The 19,680-nt window shown below is 50.8% G+C and overlaps 1 protein-coding gene and 1 long non-coding RNA gene across 5 annotated transcripts; both read left to right on the top strand.

Moving 5' to 3' along the window:
* The first annotated feature begins 12 nt into the window (after window positions 1-12).
* On the top strand, window positions 13-18,550 carry LOC139609591 (suppressor of cytokine signaling 7-like). Of its 4 annotated transcripts, XM_071464377.1 has the most exons (10): window positions 220-2,533; window positions 10,912-10,973; window positions 11,336-11,440; window positions 11,548-11,685; window positions 11,886-12,025; window positions 14,074-14,242; window positions 14,715-14,843; window positions 15,374-15,509; window positions 16,088-16,230; window positions 17,016-18,550. In XM_071464377.1, exons 1-9 carry the CDS (start codon window positions 762-764, stop codon window positions 16,206-16,208), a joined length of 2,772 nt encoding a protein of 923 aa, XP_071320478.1. In that variant the 5' UTR covers window positions 220-761; the 3' UTR covers window positions 16,209-16,230; window positions 17,016-18,550. The 4 variants fall into 4 exon arrangements, with proteins under 4 accessions (XP_071320508.1, XP_071320499.1, XP_071320478.1 ...); XM_071464398.1 differs by lacking the exon at window positions 14,715-14,843 and having other exon boundaries at window positions 90-2,533; XM_071464388.1 differs by lacking the exon at window positions 11,336-11,440.
* Window positions 15,002-15,367, top strand: LOC139609873 (uncharacterized). Its single transcript, XR_011685387.1, has 3 exons — window positions 15,002-15,036; window positions 15,091-15,114; window positions 15,149-15,367. It is a non-coding gene; the product is annotated as an uncharacterized lncRNA (long non-coding RNA).
* Window positions 18,551-19,680: the final 1,130 nt, after the last annotated feature.

Raw genomic sequence — 19,680 nt, 5'->3', positions numbered from 1 at the left:
ACAGATCCGGTTTTGGAGACGCGGGAAGCTCGTGGTGTCTGAGGACTGAAGCACGAACACCTGTCATCATGTGACCTGTGTCCCGCAGGGCGACACCTGAGGAACAACCTGGGGACGGTGGAGGTCCGGGACGGTCACCGGGCCCAGGTGAGCTCACCTGGTCAGTGACAGAACTTCCATTCACTTAAAATATGAAAAAAACAAACGTCATGTGAGCTGATTATTCTTTATTATCTAGTTCCACTGAACAATCGATTAATCGCTGATGACAGAACGGAACCGAGCTCTCGGTGTTTGTGGCAGAGACCTCCGGTACCGGGAAGTGTTCAGGCGGGTTCAGGTTTCCCGCTCCACCGTCCACGCTGTGCACGAGCTTGCCTTTATCGATCAACACTGATCGATTATCGATGCCGCCGCTGCGCAGCCGCCCCGCCCCCGCCCCCCCATCACCACATCCGTGTTGTCTGACCAGAGGATGAGTCGGTAGGAGGCTAACAGCTAACGATACCGAGCCGCGGTACCGGGCGGGTTTCTCATGTCTGTTCATGTCGTGTCGTCGTTCAGCGGAGCCGTTACCGTGACGAACCGGTCCGGACGTTACATGGCCGACGGTCGGTGTTCCGTCGAGCTGCCCGGTTAGCTCGGCGGGAGGATGCAGCCGCTAGCCGCCGTTAGCCGCCGTTAGCTCCGCAGCCGTTGATTTATCCCGGTTATGTAAGGAGCGCGAGTAGCTAACGCTAACGCTAACGTTAGCCGTCATCATGAGCGACGCGCAGCAGGAAATGTCCCCGGACTTCGTCCTGATGCGACTCGTGTCCGCGGCCGAGTACGACCGGCTGGACGAGCCCGACGACCTGATGTCCGGAGGCGGCGGGTTCGGGGCCGTTAAAGCTGTGCTGGGACACCGCGGCGGCGGGTTTGATCTGGACACCAGCGGCCCCTCGACGGGCCTCGGCTCGGCCTCTCCGCACTACAGCTCGCCGCTCCCCGGGAAAGGCGAGCTGGACGGCGGGCTGGTGTTGACGCAGGCCCCGCCGGGCTCCGAGGCGCCACTGTCTCCTCCGCCGCCCGAGGACTTTGCCGTAGCGGCCCAGCGGTTCGTGGACTTCCCGGTGCCGCACGGGCACGGCTCGGGGGGGCACGGCTCGAAGGCGCAGCTGATGGTCCTTCAGAACCTCCTGCGGTCCGGAGACCGGATCCTGGAGTGCGGGCTGGAGCAGCCGCCCCCGGGTTTCCTCCAGGAGGAAGAGAGACAGAGACAGCAGCTGGATACCGGATCAGGTACCGGTTCCGGCAGCACAACAGCTGGCCCTGGGCCTGGAGGTGGGAAGGACCAGAACCCACATTGCATCCCCTCTGCAGAGGAAAACCTGCAGTCCCAGCAGCTCCTCCAGTGGCACCCGGTGCTCAGACTGTCTAAAGGGTCTGATGGGTCCCAGACTCCTCAGCTGGGCGTCCCAGCTCTGGACCCGGAGTCCGGGTCAGTCCTGTGTCACCGGCACCGCCTGCTGACAGACCGACTAGCTAAATGGCCCCCGGGGCTGCTGGACCAAGCCTTGCGTCTTGCCTTGCTGGAGCCCAGGAAGAACTGCTCTACTGGGGGAGAGGACCCGGTCTTGGCCCTGGCCCGGAGGCTGGGTCAGCTGGGTGATGGGAGGGAGGGCAGTGGAGGAGGAGGTGGGGGAGAGGGGATGGGGCTCCCACTCCCCCGGTGCTCCTGTCACAGCGTCCTGGCCTCAGGGTCAGGGGGCATAGGGCCTGGTGAGGACCCGAGTGAGACCAGTGATGCCCTGCTGGTCCTGGAAGGTCTGGGGTCCGAAGAGGTGGGAGGTGACAGGGATGGAGGGGACATGGGGGACGCTGAGAAAGGAGAGAGGTTGGGGGGGGTCGGTGGTGGGGGAATGACTGGGGGGGCGGGGCAAGTGTTCTCCAGCGGGACTCTGAGCGGTCTGATGCGGCAGGTCCACAGACTGGCAGAGGAGGCGGGGGTCTGCACCGATCAGAGCTGCCGGTCGTCGTTGGCTGTCCTGGGTGCTGCGGTGTCCCTACCCCCATGTGTGGACTCCCACCCCCCCATCAGCAGTGCCAGTACCCCCTGTCTGTACCCTCCTGTCCGCCCGCAGGCCCCCCAGGCTGCAACAGTCTCCCCTGACCCCCTCCTGTCCTCCAGCCCCGACCTGAGCCATCGCCCACAGCATCAGCACCAGTCCCGCTCCCAGCCCCAGAGCCGCGCCACCACCCCCAAACTTGGTGTGGCCTTGGGGGGAGCAGGACGGTCCGCCTCCCCCCTAGTAGTCCTGCAGGGGGAGGTGGGAGGAGGAAGGGAGGGGGAGAAGATGCCGCGGGGGAAATCAAGGAAAGGGGGGTCCCTGAAGGTCCGGCTCAGCAAGCTGTTTAGAACCAAGAGCTCCAGTGGGGCGTCGGGGGGGTTGCTGGACAAGAGGCCCTCCCTGGCCTCGTCCACCTCGTCTGGGGGGAGTCTGCTGGACGTGTGGGGGTCCACCTGCAGCAACACGGAGCAGGACAACAGCAGGTGAGAGGATGGGGGGGTCAGTACACTTCACGAGGGGAACTCTGATGATTCAGAAACTTTGAAGTAACTTCAACAACTCACTTATTAGATTATTGATTTGAATTCATTAGATTTTTGATTTTCACTCATAAGAGTGTGGAGTCATTAGAGTCATTCAGGCTCTTCCATGCAAGATTTATTGATAATTTTATTAATTAATTGATCAATTACTGGTTTAGTTTGGAGTTTCCTGAACGGCAGGGATGCCTGTCAGCTGCACCAACAGTTGATTAATCAATTAATCAGTCGACAGAAAATGAATCTGCAGCTATTTTGATAATTGAATAATCAATGAAATTATTTTCAAGCAGAAGCAGAATCTCTGACCTCGGCTTCTCTGCTCTGCATCATTGGAGCAGAAGATTTTTGGTTTTGGACATTTGTAGATGTCAGTTTGGACATTTTTAATTGTTCATAGAACAAACGATTAATTGATTGATCAGAAAAACTATGGGCAGGTGAATCCATCATGAAAGGAACTTTACGTTTCCTCTGAACATTTTTGTGCTGTTCAGTTTTAGATCGTTGGCAAACACACAGCTTCAGATAAATGTGAAGATCTATTCATCCTCTGGTGTCCGACTCTTCTGTTTCTCTGTTTTCAAACTGCAGAGATCAGTCAATTCAATTCAATTCAATTCACTTTTATTTGTATAGCGCCAAATCATAATCTACATTATCTCGAGGCTCTTTACAGGGTCAGGTCGAGACCTTACTTTGTTACAGAGAAAAACCCAACAGTTCCCACAAAGAGCAGCACTTGGTGACAGGGGGGAGGAAAAACTCCCTTTAACAGGAAGAAACTTCCAACAGAACCGGGCTCAGGGTGGGGGGGTCTGCCTCGACAGGTTGGGTTTAGGAGGGGATAAAAGGGGGGGTGGGGGAGGAGAGAGGAGAGAAGAGAGAGAGAGAGACCAGGAACAGCTGTGTAGGTAATGGTGTTATCAATAATAATGACAGATAACAGTGGTTAATAGTAAAGATGAGTAGTGGTGGATCTGGATCCTGCTGCTCCCGAGGCAGAGAGACCTGCAGAATGAGGACAGAGAGAGAGAGGGAGAGAAAGAGCCCAGTGCATCATGGGAATCCCCCAGCAGTCTAGCTCTATAGCAGCATAACTAAGGGATGGGTCAGGACATACCCGAGCCAGCCCTAACTATAAGCTTTACTAAACAGAACAGTTTGAAGCCTGATCTTAAAGGTAGAGAGGGGGTCTGCCTCCTGAACCCACACTGGGAGCTGGTTCCACAGGAGAGGAGCCTGATAGCTGATTAACTGACTGATTAGTTGATTGGCTTATTAGTGTGATAGTTAATCCTGATAATCTCTGAATTTTGAACAAAAGTTGTTTGAAGACGTCAACGAGGAAAATCTGAGTGTTTTTACATTTGAAGTTATTTATAAGACACAGTGAGAAAGAGACAGTGAGAGAGGGACAGGGAGAGAGAGAGAGAGAGAGACAGTGACAGAGAGAGACAGTGAGAGAGGGACAGGGAGAGAGAGAGAGAGAGAGAGACAGTGACAGAGAGAGACAGTGAGAGAGGGACAGGGAGAGAGACTTTTTAGAAAACACTTTATTACTAACACATCATCAATCACATCAAAAACCGGTCAGACATAAATACTCTAATTAAGATGGCTGGTGAATGTGAGCTCTCCCTGCTCAGAAACTCTGCACAGAGCTTGGTCACATCCCCACTGCTCCTTGAAGACGTCCATATTCTCTGTGGCCTTGTGGAAGCAGAACTCCAGCCTCAGTCTGGCTTTAACGCTCTGCCTCCACAAGGCCACAACATCACACGTGGGTCCATCCTGCAGTTTGTCCCTGCGCGTCAGGTAGACCGCCAGTTTGGCTTCTCCTATTAAAAAATTTAAAAGTTGGCACTTTGCTTTTCTGGTTTTACTGTATGTGACTCCACCAATAAAAACAGGGGCAGAGAACACAACATTAAAAAGGTTAAAAATCCCAGTTAAAACACTGAACAGCTCAGTGAGTCTCCTGCACTCGGTAAAAACATGAAAGATGGTTTCGGACAGACTGAAGAACGGACACTCATTCACAACACTGCTGTTAAAAACAGATAAAAAAGCGTTAGTGGCAATAGCACCGTGTAAAATCCTCCACTGAAGGTCTCCAGTCCGTTTCTTTAGTGGAGGCTTGTAGAGAGTCCTCCACTGTGGACTCTGTCCCCCCAGTCTGTCCGTCCACACGGTGGCTGCCCTGTTGAACAGGCCCTTTGTGTTGGTTGCCTTCACGGTGTTCCTGTATATTGTCTGTTTGTCTACACTGTGAAGGCTCAGCTTCTTCTGGTTCCAGACTTTTAAGAGAGGGCCACCGGGCTCCTCGGACCCAGGGCTCAGATGGAGATCAGGGAAGGTGTCCGTGGGGTCGGGCTCAGCTCCTCCTCTGCAGTGGCGTAGGAGGAGGCTCCTCTCCTTCACTGAGAGCTTCTGTCTCCAGAGCTCCAGGCTTCTCCTCACCAGCCGGACAGAGTGCACCCCCAGCACAGAGCTCACAGCCTGGGCATCAGTGAGCGCCGGCCCCGCCGCATCCACCAGCTGTTTTAAAGTGAGGATCTTAGAGCGACACAGCGCCCCCATCAGCCCAGGCATGGTGTTGCTGCAGAGGTCTAGTCTGCCGCTGCAGATCAGAGGTTCCTTCAACAACCAGTGCAGAGAGTCAGACCCTTGAAAGTTTTTCCAATTAAAAAGAGCACAGGATTTAAAAACACCCTGATAAAACGGAGGCAACCCACTTAACTTAAAACATTTAAAATCAGTTAAAAACAGAGCAGCATCCAGCCCCAGACTGTTCACACGCCTGAATATGCAGCTGGCCACATCCCTCCACACTAAGTCAGACGGCCCTGTCAGATACCTCTGAACAAACTGTATCCTAAAGGTGGCCGTTCTACTGGCCAGGTGGACCAGGTCCTGGCCCCCCTCCTCTCTGGATAAAAACAGAACTGACTGTGGCACCCAATGAAAACGGTCCCAGAAAAAATTAACCATTTTAGCCTGGATCTGGGCCAACAGACCTGACGGCGGATCCAGACAGGCCAGCCGGTGCCACAGCAGAGAAGCTACAAGATTGTTTAAAACCAGCACTCTTCCTCTGTAAGACATTTGAGGGTGAAGCCATCTCCATCTTGACAGCTTACCTTCCACTTTTTCAGCCATGCCCTCCCAATTTTGTTGAGGAGGGGTTCCAGGGAGAGCGCATAGAGCATCCCAGACAGAGCGCAGCCCTGCCGGACGCCTCTACGCGCTCTAAAAGGAGCACACAAGCTGCCGTTGATCTTAAGCACACTCTCAATGTCACTGTACAGCACCTGGATCTTGGCTATGAGACCAGCGCTGAACCCAAACCTCTCCATGGTCTTCCAGAGGAATTGGTGTTCAACGCGGTCAAAAACCTTTTCTTGATCTAATGAGATCAGTCCAATATTTATCCCCAATGAACTGGAGACCTCCAAAACATCCCGAATAAGGCAGACATTGTCTACCATGGACCTGCTGGGTACACAGTACGTCTGGTCCCGATGAATGACCTCCTCCATGGCTCCTCTCAGTCGGACGGCCAAGGCCTTGGAGAGAATCTTATAGTCTGTGCATAGGAGAGACACAGGGCGCCAGTTTTTTTATGTCCTGCAGGTTGCCTTTTTTTGGCAGGAGGGTGATGACGGCTCTGCAGCAGGACAGAGGCAGTGACCCGGTGGCGAGGCTCTCGTTGAACACTTCGAGGATGTCCTGTGACAGGATTTCCCAGAAGGCCTTATAAAACTCCTCGCTGAGGCCATCGATGCCTGGGGCCTTCCGGCCCTGCATGGTCTGGAGGGCAGCATGTAGCTCCTGTACCGTCAGGGGGCGCTCCAGCTGGTCGTTGGTCCTTTCAGAGACCTGTGGCAGCTCAGCACAGAAGTCATTAAACAGTTCTTCATTTTCCTTGTAGTCACTTTCATATAGTGAGGTGAAGAACTCCACGGCTCTCCCCCTGATCTGGCCTGGTTCAGACAGCTCTTGTCCTGTGTCTGACAGCAGAGAGTGGATCAGCTTCCTCTGGCCCTGCTTCTTCTCCAAGCCAAAGAAGAAGCCAGAAGGAGCATCCATCTCGGTGATGTCCTGGATTCGGGACCGGACCAGCGCACCCTGTACTTTAGTGTCCAGCAGGTCGGCTAAAGCCATCTTTTTGGTCTTGAGGATTTCAATACATCCTCGATTTCCCGTGGACTCATTCAGATGTTCCAGTTCCACAATCTCAGTCTCCAGATCTCTGATAGATCTGGTGATGTGACGAGTGACATTGAGTGTGTGCTGCTGACATAACATTTTTACCTGAGTCTTACCAAAGTCCCACCACTGCCTTAAGCAGGTAAACCCACTCTTCCTCTGTCTAAAACCAGTCCATAAATAACTAAGAGCTTCTCTAAAACTTTGGTCAACTGCTAAAACTGAATTAAAATGCCAGTAGGCACTTTTAGGTAAAATATTTCTAGTAAAAACACGACATAAAACCAAAGCGTGATCTGTAAAACCCACTGGCAGAATCTTACATGTTTTAAAAACTTTAAGATGGTGTTTAAAACAATAAAAACGGTCAAGACGAGCTAAAGACATCCTGTCCTCTCTAACATGGGACCATGTGTACTGTCTGCAGCTTGTGTGCAACCTGCTCCATACGTCCACCAGGCCATGGGAGGAGACCAGCTGCTTCAGAGCCTGCTGAGAGGCTGGATGAGGCTCTGCATGGTTTCGATCTAAAATCCCATCTTCAGTACAGTTAAAATCCCCACCTAAAAACAAATAGTCCGTTGAGCCACAATCTTTTAATTTGTCGTTAATATTCCTAAAAAAGAGCTTCCTCTCTGCACCGTTATTGGGAGCGTACACATTGATAAAAACAACAGTAAAACGGTCAAACCCGGCTCTGACTAAGAGACACCTCCCCTGGTTGACGTGCTCTACAGTCAGTGACGTCGAAGTAAAACCTTTGGAGAACAGGATGCCCACCCCTGCACTGAGTGCAGTGCCGTGGCTAAAAACCACCTCCCCTTCCCATTCTCTACGCCACTCGCCTTCATTAGCACCGTCACTGTGAGTCTCTTGTAAAAAAACAACATCCATCTTTTTGAGTCTCACTGCTTCGAACACAACAGCTCTTTTTTTAACCTCTCTGGCCCCATTGATGTTTAAACTCCCAACTTGAAAGGTGTCCATAAAAGGTGAGAGATTTAAAACAGTACAAAAAACAGTCAATAAGTTAAATAAAATATAAAGCAGTGTCTTCATCATTAACAGATTTCTTTTTTGACTTTAAGAATCAGTTTCTTCAGTCTGAACACTTCTTGATCAGTAAAGTCCGATTCGGCTTTATTCCTGACGTGACGTCTGGCTGAGGTGTAAAACATTTGTTTATCAGGAAAATAATGTTCCAGATTCACACCTTTCATGTTCTTGGTCTCCTGGAGGAACGTTTTGAGCACTTTGGCTGAATAAGCCTTTTCTTCCTGACTGGCTGATTTCTGAGTGTGATACAGATCACTGTCATCAGAGACACAGCCTTCACTGTCACTGCTGTCTAACTGCTCCACTGTCCTACCTGTCTGTCTGCCTGTCTGTCTGCCTGTCTGTCTACCTGTCTGTCTGCCTGTCTGTCTGCTGCTCTTCGCCCTGACATCTACATTTCTGTCTCTGCTGCGGCGTTTTAGTGGGACTGATGTGCACGCAGCCTCTTCTTCTATCATCTCCACAGCTTTACCTGTCTGTTCACCACCTGCTTCACCTGTCTGTTCACCACCTGCTTCATCTACCTGCTCACCACCTGCTTCACCTCTGTTCTCCTCTTCATCCTCCTTCTCACCCACCTCACCTTCCTGAACTTCAGTTTCCTCAGTTAAGTTACCTGTCTCACTCCCCTGTTGTCCACTCACTCCACCTGTCTCACACTCACTCCTCCTGTCTCACTCCCCTGTTGTCTACTCACTCCTCCTGTCTCACTCTCCTGTTGTCCACTCACTCCACCTGTCTCACTCCCCTGTTGTCCACTCACTCCACCTGTCTCACTCCCCTGTTGTCCACTCACTCCTCCTGTCTCACCTCCCTGTTGTCCACTCACTCCATTGTCTACCTCCCTTCTCTTGGAGCCTGCAGCGCCATCTGCAGCTCTGCTCTGCTCAGACCCGCTCGGACCCTCGGTACCGGTACCGGGCCTCACGGTGCAGGGTCCCGCAGCGGCGGAGCTCCCCGGGGCCCGGCAGAGCCGAGCCGGCTCCTTTTGGACAAGCCTTTACGATGTGCCCTTCTTCTCCACAACCAAAACATTTCGTCAGTGCTGAGGTAGCAAAAAGTACATAATCAAAGTCATCGACTCTGACACGGAAACAAACATTTAAATCCTCATCACGGTTCTTCAGTATCAGGTGCAGGTGTCTCCGGTGGGAGACGACGTGCTTCAGCAGCGGAGATTTACAGCCAATCAGGGTCTTTTTAATTGGAGACACAGTTTTCCCGTGTCTGGACACCTCCCTGCTCAGAAACTCATCGCTGATGACGGAGGGACGTTGGACAGAGTGACCCTGGCAGGTTGACTCAGCGGCGGCACCAACTCAAACCTGCCGCCGACATTAACCCCGGTCTCCACCAGCCGGTTCACCTGCTCCACCTTCTCCAGAAACATCACCACCGCCCCGTTCATCCGGGCGGCTGGTTTCACACAGCCATGCCCGATCACCTCTCCCACAGCCAGGGCGATCTGCTCCATGGTGTGCAGAGACCCGGCGCCCACCTTGATGCCGTGTCTCCGGGTCAACCGGGAGAAGTCGCCGCCGCTCACCGCCATGGCGTCAGACGCCACCTGGCCAGACAAAGGCCCGGCCAGAGAAACACACACAGCCCCTCAAAAAAAACTAAAGAACCCTACAGAACACTACAGAACACAGAACAATACTTAACACAACTACACCAACAAGAACATTAAATAAAAAAAGACAGAAAAAGATGAAAAACCTCAAAATTTTCGCTCACAACCGCTCTGACACGCTCAACACGCTCCACTCACTCAGAGAGGGACAGGGAGAGAGAGAGAGAGAGGGACAGTGATAGAGAGACAGGGACAGAGAGAAAGAGGGACAGGGACAGAGAGAGAGAGGGACAGTGAGAGAGAGACAGTGACAGAGAGAGACAGTGAGAGAGGGACAGGGAGAGAGAGAGACAGTGAGAGAGGGACAGAGAGAGAGAGACAGGGAGAGAGAGACAGTGAGAGAGGGACAGGGAGAGAGACAGGGGGGCAGTGAGAGAGGGACTGAGAGAGAGAGACAGTGAGAGAGGGACAGGGAGAGACAGTGAGAGAGAGACAGTGAGAGAGGGACAGGGAGAGAGAGACAGTGAGAGAGGGACAGGGAGAGAGAGACAGTGAGAGAGACAGTGAGAGAAGGACAGGGAGAGAGGGACAGTGAGAGAGAGACAGTGATAAAGGGACAGTGAGAGAGAGACAGTGAGAAAGAGACAGGGAGAGAGGGACAGTGAGAGAGAGACGGAGAGAGAGAGAGGGACAGTGAGTGAGAGAGATGGAGAGAGAGAGAGGGACAGGGAGAGAGAGACGGAGAGAGAGAGGGACAGGGAGAGAGAGACGGAGAGAGAGAGAGGGACAGGGAGAGAGAGACAGTGAGAGACAGTGAGAGAGGGACAGGGAGAGAGAGAGAGGGACTGCTGGTGAAGGTGGACAGTCAGTGAGGTGAGCCTCATGTGTGAGGGTCTGACTCCTTTTAGAGGCGGAGCCTGCAGATTGCCCTCTGCCCAGGTTGAAGCTGGGCGGAGCAGTGCCTGGATTTACCTGAGCCCACCAGAGTACAGGTGTGGCTGTGCAGGTGTGCTGCTTGTTGTGCAGCAGTGAGGATGTGGGGACCTGGTGGAGATGCTGTCGTACAAGTTAAAGATTTTTTTAATGACATGAGCCTGTGTTAGCGATGACCTCACAGATACATCAGCTGAACCTGAGCTCCTCACCTGTATAGAGCTGCACAGTGACTCCGAGTCACAGCAGCTGTCCTCAGAAACATCTGTATCAGCCTCTGTCCTCCAGCAGACACTCAGCAGCTGGATCCAGACAGAGTGACAGAGACTGATCAGGTGACACGCACCACACCACAACACCTGGATCATCGTGTTGATGTGTAACAGCTGGATGTGCTGATCTGTCAGTGCTGAGGACAGATCCTGAGTCGGAGCAGGTCTGAACCTGGACCGAAGTCACTGACGTCTTCAGGTGTGATGATGATGATGATGATGAAGCTCTGCCTCTCAGTCTCAGTGAAACTCTCTGATGTTCCTGTGTCCACCAGGCTGCAGGTGTCCAGACCTCACAGTGCCTTCTCTCCAGTGCCCTTCACTCCTGCTTTCACTGGTGAGTCCAAATACATGGTGTGTGTGTGTGTGTGTGTGTGTGTGTGTGTGTGTGTGTGTGTGTGTGTGTGTGTGTGTGTGTGTGTGTGTGTGTGTGTGTGTGTGAGAGAATAGATAAAAATGCTGTCACTGTCACATCAGATTAAAACTAGTTCTACAGGTATTTAACCAAGAAACCTGTGTGTTCAGCTCCTGGACTCAGGTTCTGGATCCAGTCCTGCCACACTCCTCCTCCTCCTCCTCCTCCTCCTCCTCCTCCTCCTTCTTCTTTTCTTCTTCTGTTTCTTTCTAACATTTTCATTTCTCTACACTAACACCTCTTCTTCTGTCTGTGTGTGTCTGTGTGTCTGTGTGTGTGTCCAGGTGAGACGGTGTCTCTGGTTGATGTGGATATTTCTCGGAGAGGGGGTAACTCTCTTCATCCCCCGACTCCTCCTCCCCCGCCCAGACGGAGCCTCAGTCTGCTTGGTACTTTTCTTCTTCTTCTTCTGTGTTTGTGTCCATCCTTCTTCCTGTCAGCTGACTCTCAGGTCAGGTGACTGTGAAACATTTTTCTGTCTCTGGTTGGTCTCCAGATGATTTTGGTGCCCCCCCCCAGCAGCAGGGGCCCTTCACAGACCGCAGTGTGGGGGCATCAATGCAATCTCTGCCCCCCCGACCGCTGGCCCTGCCCCCCTCCCTCAGCACCATCCAACACAGCCTGAGCCTCAACGGTAACACACACACACACTAGTCACTTCAGGTTGAATCTCTGGCTCTGTCCAATCAGAATCCAGCTCTGTGTTAGTTTCACTCAGACTGACATGTAGCAGTGACTCATGACGACTCATCACCTCAGCGAGACACTTCACATTAGATGAACTCAGCTCCTGGTCCTGGTCCAGCTAACAGCTGTTTGTTCTGTGTTGATCAGACACCTTCCTGCGAGGTTTACCGAGGCCGGTCCCTCTGCGCCCAGACGGCCAGCACCCCCCACCCCGGCTCGTCCCCCGCTGCCCCCTCAGTCGACCCGACGCCAGCAGCTTCGCCACCAGCCTCAGAGAACTGGAGAAGGTGGGGTCCGGGGCCTCGTCTGGGGTCTCTTCATCGTTATTCATGTATTGTACAAAGTGTGAAGCTCCAGTCTGCATCCCAGCAGAGTCTGTGGACCAGCAAAGCGTAGAGGCTCCCAGACGTCACTGCTCCCGGTGCTGCTGGTCTCAGGTTTGCAGCCTGGAGTCCAGCTGCTGTGTGAGTCGATGGTGTGTAACGTTAGGAAGAGTCTGGGCTGGTCTACCTGGAGCAGTCTCGATTCTCATCCACCGTCTTTGATCGTGACGTCTGGAGTCACATCACTGAATCAGACCCTCCTATTGGCTTCAGTGGGTGCTGTCACAGCCAATCAGAGGGTCTGATTCAGAGGCTTGGCTGTCAGTTTCTGGTGCAACCAAACTAACTGTGAGTAGAGTTGCACGGTACCCATGGTACCCAGGCTACCAGGCGGTGCCAAATCGTAACGGTTCCTACTACACTAGAAATTCTACACGACGGTACTACCGTGGGTTACTATGCTACCGGTGCCAGTTTCCGCTACATAGCGGCCGCCTCTACTCTCCTCCCGGCTTCTCACTGCATGCTACTCCCCTGTAAACAAACCTACATGGCAACTACTGCAACCAAACTGCACAGCTGCTGAATGATTGGCTGTTTGCCTCTTACTGGTGACGTCCAGGGATATGATGGGCTGTTTCCGCATGCTGGGTCCGCCCGTCTGTTCGCTGATTGGCTGTACGTGTGTTTCTGTCGGCAAGAACAAACTCGATGAAGACAGCTCCGCTTCGGTAAAAAAAATCGCTTCAAAACAAACAACAACAACAAGCTTAAGTTTTGTCTCACCCGAGACACACGAGACAACACTCTCACCATGGCAGAAGCACGGGGTCCGAGCAGTATTATGTTTATCATGCACCAAACAACATTATAAGTAATTAATAAGTATTTATAACTTGTACAAATACATCGCAGTTCATAAAAATGATAATACTAAAAAAAAGGCTGCGGTACCACGATAATACCCGGAACCGTGATACTTTGACTGGTATAGTATCGTGGTTACTCATTTTGGTATCGTGACAACTCTAACTGTGAGCAGTGCAGTTTTATTCTGAGGAGCCGCTGATCTGAGTTTATTTAGACAGAAAGCAGACGGAGACATGTGAGCCGTCAGATAATTAGGCTGTGTCCACCCAACACACCTGAAAACACATCACATGACCATCACCTACACTGAGCATGTGCCAGCCGGTGTAAACAGGAAGCAGATTGTCTCCTCTCAGTTAGTTAGTTAGTTAGTTAGTTAGGTTAGTTCCAGTAAATCCTCTGAAGGAGGAACAGCAGAGACAGTTGTAGAGTTCAAATCCAGAACTGAGCTCAACAACAGCTGCTGCAAAGACAACAAGGTCATTAAACTCTCATTCATTCTCCATGTTGTTTCACCACTGGTAGTCCAGGCTGATAAGAGCCAATCAGGAGCCACCGTGGGCGTCTACGCGTCTACTCTCTTCCAAAGGTCTCTGTTTCTGTCCGTCCAGACTACAACACAACCTGGAGTTTTACTATCAAACGGGTCCAGCAGCGTTTCTGAAAGTCTGTTTTAGAGTCTGAAGGTTCTGCAGGAGAGTGGACGGAGGAAACAGAGAAGAAGAGATGAGTTTCAAACTAAAACGTGTCAGAGTGGGTGGAGCCTCAGCGCAGCAGAGGGTTATCATGGTTTACAGCGGTTTTACCTGTGAAATGAGGGAAAATTCAAGGTCCTTTTTTTTTTTTTTTTTTTTTTTTTATTCATAGCCTTGTATCCTCGTTACACTGCACAGATGTCTTTGTTAAGTCACATGTATAACTCACTGTGTAGAACTTAAAAACAACAACTTTAGGCCAAGCGTGTTAATGTGGGTCACAGAGCAGGAAGAAAGACGGAGCAGCTCTGACTCCAGAGTGTGAAGAAATGTCAGGATGTGAAGAGACTGGTTCACAGGCTGACTCCTGTGTGTGTGTGTGTGTGTGTGTGTGTGTGTGTGTGTGTGTGTGTGTGTGTGTGTGTGTGTGTGTGTGTGTGTGTTCAGTGTGGTTGGTACTGGGGGCCGATGAACTGGGAGGACGCAGAGATGAAGCTGAAGGGGAAACCAGATGGATCATTCCTGGTCCGGGACAGTTCAGACCCTCGATACATCCTGAGTCTGAGCTTCAGGTCACAGGGGGTCACACACCACACACGCATGGAGCACTACAGAGGTAACACACACACACAGACACGCACGCACACACACACACACACAGCTAGTAGCAGTGATGAAGCTGTGCAGGCAGAGATGTGACCTGTGTCCTCAAAGATCAGGTTAAACTTTACTGAAACAACATGAACATAAACCATAAAGTTCCTCTTCACGGCTGTTTCCTCCACCAATTAGTGAGGTCACAGGAAATCACAGCCTCACCTCCTCAATAATGACCAGAGGTGTTTTTAAACAACATTATAGTGTCTTAATGACCTTGACCTTTGACCTTGACCGTGAAGGATCCAGCAGGTGGATCCTTCACGGTCCAGGTAAAGAAGGACGGTCAGTCTCTCTGTTGTGACGCAGTCGTCCTCAGATGAGCCTCTGAACTGAGACACAGCTGCAGTGAATGTTTGTGCCAGATGTGAAGCCTCCACATCAGCAGCTCCTCCAGGTGTGTTGACCTGGTCTCGTCCCCTCCCCCTCAGGAACCTTCAGTCTGTGGTGTCACCCAAAGTTTGAGGACCGCTGTCACTCGGTGGTGGAGTTCATAGAGAGAGCCATCATGCACTCCAAGAACGGAAAGTTCCTCTACTTCCTGCGCTCCAGAGTCCCCGGTAACCAGCCAGCCAATCACCTGTCACAGTCGTCCTCACCTGTCTGTGTCTGTGCAGCACAGGTCTCCATTCAGACCATCATCTGCTTCATTTAAGGGCAACGTCACACAAAACAGGAAGAATGCAGGTGGAGTCAGGTGTGGGTGTGGTCAGAAAGGTGTGGGTGTGGTCAGACAGGTGGAGTCAGACAGGTGTGGGTGTGGTAAGATAGGTGCGGGTGTGGTCAGACAGGTGTGGGTGTGGTTAGATGGGTGTGGGTGCAGTCTGCTAGGTGTGGGTGTGGTCAGATAGGTCTGGTCAGACAGATGTGGGTGTGGCCAGACCTTAGCTCAGATTAGTCCAGACTGAGCCACCTCTCACTCACTGCACCTGTGAGGGCGTGGCTACTGTCACCTTTGCTGTAGATGAGTCTGGTAACATCATGTCACCTCAGCAGAACTCATCTCAGCCCTCCTCCTCCTCCTCCTCCTCCTCCTCCTCCTCAGTGCTGCTTCATCACCATCATGTGTACCTGTGTGTGTGGTCCTCAGGTCTGCCCCCGACCCCGGTCCAGCTCCTGTACCCGGTGTCCAGGTTCAGCAGCGTTAAATCTCTGCAGCATCTCTGCCGCTTCTGCATCAGACAGCTGGTCCGCATAGACCACATCCAGGAGCTGCCGCTGCCCACGTGAGTCCACGACCCAGCCCCTGAACCTGAACCTGAAGCTGGAGCTCACATTAATCCAGATCATAAAATGGTTTGACTGAAGAAATGACGACCAGAGAAAATCAGAATCAGAATACTGATTGTTCCCCAGGAGGAAACTGGGTCATGTTCCAGTTGCTCCCTCAAGTATAGAAATCTAACAGCAAAGATGGGGCAATAGAAAAGTGTCCTTATATTATGATATAAAAAAATAGTAATAATAATCTACTGGGTAATTGCACAGTTGAAAATGTGAAAATAACAAAGTAAGAATGTAACAAACTAAACTTTATTGACCCTGAAGTGAGTTTGTGTGTGTGTTAGTGTTTACACAGGAACACAAACACAACACAACATGAAAAGGAGGAAGTGAGACTGAGGACGGCTGTGACTGTTCATCTTCAGTTTGGTGCAGATGTTCAGCAGTTGTTATAACTGATCAATAAACAACCAGTAAACATCTGTTAAAGGTTATAGAGACGATGTTCACTGCCACTAGATGTCGCACTGGAGCAGCAGTATCTCAGTGCTTCGCCTCATTCTCCTTGCTCTCTCCTCAGGCCTCTGATCTCCTACCTGAGGAAGTTTTATTACTACGACCCTGAGGAGGAGATTAGCCCCACCCTGAAGGAGAGAGCACCAGAGCAGAGCAGCCAGCCGGGGGTCGAGGCCCAGACGTAGCAGAGGAGCCTGAGAGGACGAGGTAAGTGAGTGAAGACAGTTGGGACTCACAGCAGCATCACTTACACTTTAAAGCTCCACAGTCTAAAGGCAGATGTCCATGTGTTTGTGATTATAAAGCAGGTCTAGGTTCTATATTAATACTGTGAAAGTATCAAAGCCTCAGTCCACAGAGAAATGCACACAGCCTGTATTCAGAAACTGAGCCTTAAAACCAGCCGTCAGGACTTCTGGAACTTTGTGATGTCACAACAAAGCAGTCACCGCCCTCAGCCATGCCCTAAGCCCCGCCCACCTGGACCCACCATCCAACCTTGCAGGATTTGGCTTCTCTGAGTGTTTACCTGAAATCTGCTATACTTTTATTGGATTACTCAGGAACAGTCAGCCAATCAGAAGACAGGATCAGAGTCTCTCCTCTGATTGGCTGACTGACCTGTTGTTACTAGAGCTCCAGAGAGAAGCCTGAGAGAGGAGATGTAAAACTACACTGAGATGGTTTTTGGTTCTTAGAAGCACAGATAAATGTTCTGATGGAGATCAACACTTCAGATAAACCACTGAGTGAAATCTGGAGCTTTAAACGTGTTGAAGTCTGTGACCATGTGGAGGATGATGTCATACACATGAAACAGCTCCGGCCCCTGAGTCACAGAGCGACCACACACAGACTCACAACAACCACAGAGACGACACAGCCGAGCTGAGTCGTTGTTACAGTGTTCCTGACTGTGTGGAAAATGTGGGAGGGGTCAGTTTGAATGATGTGAATCCTGATCCTTGTGTCCTCTCTTCTTCTCCCTCCAGCTGTTTTCTTTTCTTCGTTTTTTCCTCCTGTTTTTCGGACACTGGATCAACTGACTGAAGAACGTTCATTCGGACTGGACTCACAGACTGCAGCCAATCAGCTCCCTCCGCTCAGTCCTGTTTCTGGGGCGAGTTTCAGATGATCCGCCCTCCTCCTCCGGGCTCTCTGATTGGCTCACGGGGAGTTGACAGGGGAGGGACAGGGGATGTGGAGACTCCGCCTCTTGTCTGATGTCATCACTGAGCAAACGTCACCGTTAGTGACGACGTTAAAATGTGTAAAAGAAAAAAAACGAAGAAGCTCAGTGTGAGGAGAGAAAGCTGCAGCCGCCTCCAGGACCCTTTAACCTGAGGACAAAGCATTGTGGGAGTTTTGAACACTGGAGGCCTTTGTCAGCTGTAGACCTGCTGAGAGTGACGGACTCATCGGAGTCCATCGAGTCACTGCGGACGTGGTGACGCTGTGAAGAAGAGCTGAGCTGAAGCTGCTCCGATGGAGGATCAGAGTGACACTGTGGAAACGTTCAGCTCTGGTGTCTGGAAACTTAAGTTTTACTTTTGTCCTTGCTGAAGTGAAGAATGGTGAAAGGTAGTCAGGTGACGCAGATGTAAATATTTCAAAATAAAAGCCAGAATGGTCATTTGATAAAGTGTAATATTATAGAGCACAGTCAGACAGTTTGTTTATTATCTGTTTATTTCGCTGATGTGGTTCAGATTCTGGACTCAGATCTGGATCAGATATGAATCTGCTTTATGTTGAAACGCCGTCTATGGACTCGACCTCAGAGGAGACTGATGTGTCAACAGCCATGTGGTTCTGGTTTTTACAGCTGAACAGCTGCCTGCTGTAGATATGATGATCATCAATACCTTTGGCAGATTGATTAGTCCACTGATGGATTTCAGAATAAAGGTTGTCGAGACAGTGAACGTAAGCTTCATCATGTCAGTAGTGATGAAAGGATGAACAGTCAGGTGGTAACTGTGGAGACCTCTGCTGGTCACCGTAATCAACACTAACAGAGAAGGACCACAGTGTTTACACAGATGAATAATGAATTAATGGATCTCTGACCCTACAGAGGCCAAATAAGGTCGTCTCACAGCACTTTTTATTTTATTGAAAACAATCTAATGTTAGGACTGAACTGAAAACAGTTTTTCCTTTTTGTCTGTTTCATTTTAAAACATTTAAAAACATAATTTATGTTTTATTTTTTATAATAACATCTTTTTAACAAACTTGTTCTGTTTTGCAGATGATTTGTCGGCCCACCACTGGGCCCCGGCCCACAGGTTGGAAACCACTGCTTTATAGAATGGCCATTGTATCCTCTTGGCTTTTATTTTGAATTATTAACCTTTACTTCCGTGTCACCTGACCACTTTCCTTCATTCTTCAGTCCAACAAGGAGAAATAAAAAGATGAGTTGAACGTTTGTTTGTGTTTGATCTGGTTTTTCTTTATTTAATCAGCTGATTTTTGTCTGAAGGTTCTCATGATGTTTTTATTAAAGCTGTGGAACAGCTGATTCTGACTCCACTTCCTGTCACTTGTTCTGTGACTATTTTTTGTGGATCTGATGCTCTATCGTATCAGTTTCCCTGAGGATGACCATGGACGCTGGCTGAAAGCTCTAACCCGACATTAATCTGGAAAATCCACCTGGTTTCGTTTCTCACCTGAAATCTAAACACGGTGCAGCAGCACGTGGACTGAGACCAGACTGAGGAGGACCTGGTCAGGGCAGACTGCTCTCTGTTCAGATGAGCTCTGAACTGAACCAGGATCAGGTCTTTAACAGAACAAAACCTTGTCACCACGAGGTCTGGAGCTCTCAGCAGAAGAGCCTAACCAGGCTGATGAGGTCCTCAACGTGCAGGCCCAGTGACCCTCATCATGATGAAGGCAGTGTGACACAGTCAAAAGCAGAACCTGGTGGTGAGATGGTTTTGATGAGTGGTTCTGACGTTCAGCTGTGAGGAGCCTGATGACGCTGTGGTCTGCCTGATCCTGATCCTCCGACCTGTCGTCAACAGCAGCATCACTAACCGTCGGGTACCACTGTGCTGCTTGACCCAGTCCAGACACAGTTTTGGGGGTTTGGTGGTTTTGATGCTGTTGGTGTACTGGGTTGCTGTGGGAGGGTCTGGATCCAGACCTCTGACCTGGGTCAGTGGAGCCGAGAGACGAGCGTCAATGAACATCAGTGACCTGGAGACACAGATGCTGCTATGTCCAGGCTTTGGCTGTTGCCATGGTAACAACGTCTAAATTTGTGTTGAATGTTTTTTTTAATGATGATAAATACATGACCTGAGAAAACCAGGAAACGTGAGGAACAGAGAGTCTAGATTTTCTCAGACCTGTGACCATGTGACCACGTTACAGCCACACTAGACAGATGTGGAACAACATCCACATGTGTGAAGATGATGTCAGTCAGGTCTCAGGTCCGAGGTCTCAGATCTCAGATCTCAGATCTCAGGTCTCAGGTCCCAGGTCTCAGATCTCATGTCCCAGGTCTCAGGTCTCAGGTCCCAGGTCCCAGGTCCCAGGTCTCAGATCTCATGTCCCAGGTCTCAGGTCTCAGGTCCCAGGTCCCAGGTCTCAGATCTCAGGTCTCAGGTCTCAGGTCCCAGGTCTCAGATCTCAGGTCTC

Source organism: Trachinotus anak, unplaced genomic scaffold (genome assembly GCF_046630095.1).
Source record: "Trachinotus anak isolate AG129_WGS33_773 ecotype Australia unplaced genomic scaffold, CSIRO_AGI_Tana_v1 ptg000003l, whole genome shotgun sequence".
NCBI lineage: Eukaryota > Metazoa > Chordata > Actinopteri > Carangiformes > Carangidae > Trachinotus > Trachinotus anak.
This window is presented reverse-complemented; position numbering and strand designations above follow the sequence as displayed.

Coding starts and splice junctions, on each gene's coding strand:
- LOC139609591 (XM_071464377.1), top strand. CDS start 762: ATGAGCGACGCGCAGCAGGAAATGTCCCCGGACTTCGTCCTGATGCGA. Junction 10,974..11,335: donor CTTCACTCCTGCTTTCACTG/GTGAGTCCAAAT, acceptor GTGTGTGTCCAG/GTGAGACGGTGTCTCTGGTT. Junction 15,510..16,087: donor CAGGAGCTGCCGCTGCCCAC/GTGAGTCCACGA, acceptor CTCTCTCCTCAG/GCCTCTGATCTCCTACCTGA.